Raw genomic sequence first — 3,663 nt, 5'->3', positions numbered from 1 at the left:
AGTGTTTACATCCATAGCTTTGTCTACAGAATGGAATTATTATTTTGTAAACATGCGCTTGGGAGACAAAACTGTTGAAAAACTTCCTCTTACAACATAGTGAAGCTAGCTCAACAACAAATGTTGTAGCCTACTATTTCCTGAAAGGGAAGATACATCCTCTTTATTTTGGGGATTAAGATGAGAAAGCATTCTTGACGCTAAGTCATGATCTTTGGATTACGGATGAAGAAAATAAAAGTTACCTGTGTCTGTGGAGTAAACTCGGAAACTCTTATCCCAGAAGCCGCAGACAAGAATGTAGCGGTTGTCAGAGGTGATGACGAAGCATTGGGAATGAACTTGGATGCTTTGGTCCAGAAGGTCAGTTATCTGCCTCCTGTGTGTCCCTGTGCCGCAGGCTGTGAGAACAGGGAAGAAGAAGAAAAAACTACTAAACTTACGTGGATAAAGACATCCTACAGTGCTGTCACCTCGGGAGTTGGGGGTGAGAAAAGGATGAGATCCAGAGTACGTGACCAATGTGACTGCTGGAGGAATGGAGCCATTACAGTCAATATCTCAGGAAAAAATGTTTTGCTTAGAGGGGAAAAAAGTAAAATACACCCATTTTTTAAAAAAATTGTACAACTGTCAAAGCATGCTTTCTAGTTCTTGGCCAGGACAAGTAGGTTACAGCCTCTAGATCTCACCACAGTTCGGGTTGTTTCTGACAATCTCATTATGTCTATTGCCACGAGATGGATTCATGTTGTGACAATCTATTACCTTTAACATTTTGTCATAAAGGAGAGAATTAGGATTTAAATGTCATATATTTGAAATATTGCAGCATCTTGTACTACTTTGGCTTTTACGGGTCTTTAATTTGACTAGAAGGGAACTTCCATCCTCCCTGTTTACAGCTGCACACGTGTAAAAAAGGCAAGAATGAGGAGGGATTCATTTAAGATCCTTGTGGGTGAAAAGTCACAGCACACTGCCATGTTTCAATCCTCACTCAGTGATGAGATGAGAGCGACAACCCAGCCAGCTCCAAGAGCTCCAAGGCTCCTGAGATGGGGCTGTCTCAAGGCTCAGGTTAGGCAGGTTGTGTGACACCAAGCTCTGGGGAAAAGGAACACAGGTTTGCCGTTGTCAGAAGAGCAATGTCACTCTGATGTTTTTTTGGGGGGGGATATTATTAAGCCAACAAGACAGAACCTTTGTTTTTAGTGACTTTCCATCACAGACAGAGGTTTTCAACACCATGAAAGTTTGATTGCTCCAGAAACCAGAACGGAGTGGTTAAGTCTAACTTCTGTTTCTAGTTATTAAGTTCTCTATGCCAGTTTTTAGTTTGAGGGAAGAAACTATATATTAATGATAAAAACTCAAAAATACTGGCTTTATAGTCATTGTGTATGATATCTAAATAATGTGGGGGTTTAACAGAAGGCCTGCCAAATCAAATAAACAAGCAGACAAAGCATTTAAAATATTCTCAGGGCTATGCTGAAAACCAATGATGCCCGAACTATCCTCAACATAAACAGAACACACCCCACATGCAGGTATACATATAAAATCCTGCTAATGTCTGCTGACACAACTTATATTAAAATCAACAGGTAACAGAATGAGCTTTGGAAGGTTAATGGGGTAAGAAACTGCACCAATAGTAAAATGGGAAGAGTTCCAGTAGGGGGATCAGTTCTACTTCTCACACAAAAGGAAGTTGTGGCAGATGAGGAAAGGTTTTACAATGAATCACACACAGAATAGCCCACTGCAGTAAAACTGTGAGATACATATAGTCCATGAAACCTAGAAAAACAATGATTACTGCCACACTTCACTATACACAGAACCTTTAAAAACATCTTTTTGCCAGCATTTCTATGACTTTTGCTCTTGGACTATTAATTCTCACTAATTTGGGGGAGGGCAGGCATGCACATAATTCTGAATTGAGGGATCACAGCGCCCATGACTAAGGCTGATATTTCTCCAGCACTCAGATGAACTAGTGTTTGTTGTGGCTTTTGTGTTTGGAGAAAAGGTCTCACTCTGTTTAGGTCTGCCTTGAACTGGAGGTCCTACTGCCTCTATTTCTGAGTGCTGGGACTATAGGTGTGTACCACTAAACCTAGCAGCTTAACTATTTTCTAAATGAATTCTTCTTGAAGTTTAACACCAAAAAGCTTTTTGTCCAGCCATCTGTCTATCACCCATCCATTTGTTAGTTCATTTGGACAGCCTTTGTTTGTCTAGCCCATGCACTTTATGAGAGCATTTATATTATCCCACTGTTTTGTTTGTAAATTTACTTTGTGATTCAATCCCACAATATGTATTTGTAGGATATACATATATTGTATATTTGATTAGATAAGCAGCATCCAAACTTGGACATGACTACTTTGGGAGTATAAGACTTCCCACGGGATACGGCACAGATGGTTTTATGTGAATCAATTTCTAGTTTCTCAACTTTCATATATTCTCTTGTCTGAAACTGATTTGCCTGGGAATTCTCCTGTGGGTTTTCTTTCTTATTTCTTCTTTTGCTTTAGATGAAACCATGTTATACTCCTATCCATAATCTTTGTATGGTTCTTTACCCCTGGGGATTAAAATCTCTTGGGAGCCAAGGACAGGAACAATGAAAAATATTGATTATACTAAAAAGTGAGTGGCTCGGTGTTATCAATTTGTAGGTCAGATGGCTTCAAGATACTGGAATGAGGATCTAGTCACACTGCCAATCAACATTAAAAGTAATCTTCAACAGCAAGGTTAAAAGAAAAGATACCTAATATTAGACCATAAAGATGATTCTTAATAGACCATTACATGAATTTTGTTATATATTACAAAAAGTACAAAAATCTATATGGCATTGTTAGAGTAAAACATTTCCCTTTCTCCTCTATTTTCTTATGTAACATTCCTCAGCTACAAAATCAAAGCAATAGGGACAGCTCTGTTGAACAAATCTACCTAGCCAACTCAGAGCTAAATAATGCTTATCAACACATGCACTATTAGAAGGGGAAACACCCCATTTAGTTAACTGAAGACTTATTTCTAAAAAGTGCTTGCTTTTATACTTCTTTAGTATTAAACTTCATTACAGGACTGGGTTATACTTTGGTGGTACAACACGTGTTCAGCACTGCTGAGGCCCAGAGCTGGATCTCCAGTGTCACACTGAAAAGCTCACATACTTAGCTACAAGTGTAAACTGTAAGGTGGTGAGAAGTGGTGGCACACACCTGTGAACCCAGCGCTCAGGAGGCTGCAGTGGGAAGACCTAGAGTTCAAGGCTGTTTTGCGCTATAATGAATTCCAGGTTAGTCAGGGTATAGAATGAGACTTTAGTTGTTTTCTGAGACAGAATTTCTCGGTGTAGTCCTGACTGTCCTGGAACCCGCTCTGTAGACCAGGCTAACCTCGAAATCAGAGATCTGCCTGCCTCTGTCTCCCAAGTGCTGGGATTAAAGGTGTGCAACACCACCACCTGGGTAGAATGAGATTTTAACACACACACACACACACACACACACACACACACACACACCCAAAACAAAACTGTTGGGACTAATGAGTCCTGGCCTTCAGCTGCTCTTCCCTCCTGAGCCTTCTAATTCTCTCTCTCTCTCTCTCTCTCTCTCTCTCTCT

General features: G+C 40.0%; 1 protein-coding gene across 2 annotated transcripts in view; it reads right to left on the bottom strand.

Moving 5' to 3' along the window:
* Lrba (LPS responsive beige-like anchor protein) overlaps positions 1 to 3,663 on the bottom strand; it is a 488,275-nt gene that overhangs the window by 31,853 nt on the left and 452,759 nt on the right. For both annotated transcript variants that reach the window (XM_026787115.1, XM_026787152.1), the window contains one exon: positions 246 to 401. In XM_026787115.1, the coding sequence (XP_026642916.1) occupies positions 246 to 401 (156 nt within the window). The remainder of the gene's footprint in view (positions 1 to 245; positions 402 to 3,663) is intronic.

Source organism: Microtus ochrogaster, chromosome 1 (assembly GCF_000317375.1).
Source record: "Microtus ochrogaster isolate Prairie Vole_2 chromosome 1, MicOch1.0, whole genome shotgun sequence".
Classification (NCBI taxonomy): domain Eukaryota; kingdom Metazoa; phylum Chordata; class Mammalia; order Rodentia; family Cricetidae; genus Microtus; species Microtus ochrogaster.
Note: the sequence above shows the minus strand (reverse complement) of the source record. Positions and strands in the feature narration are given on the sequence as shown.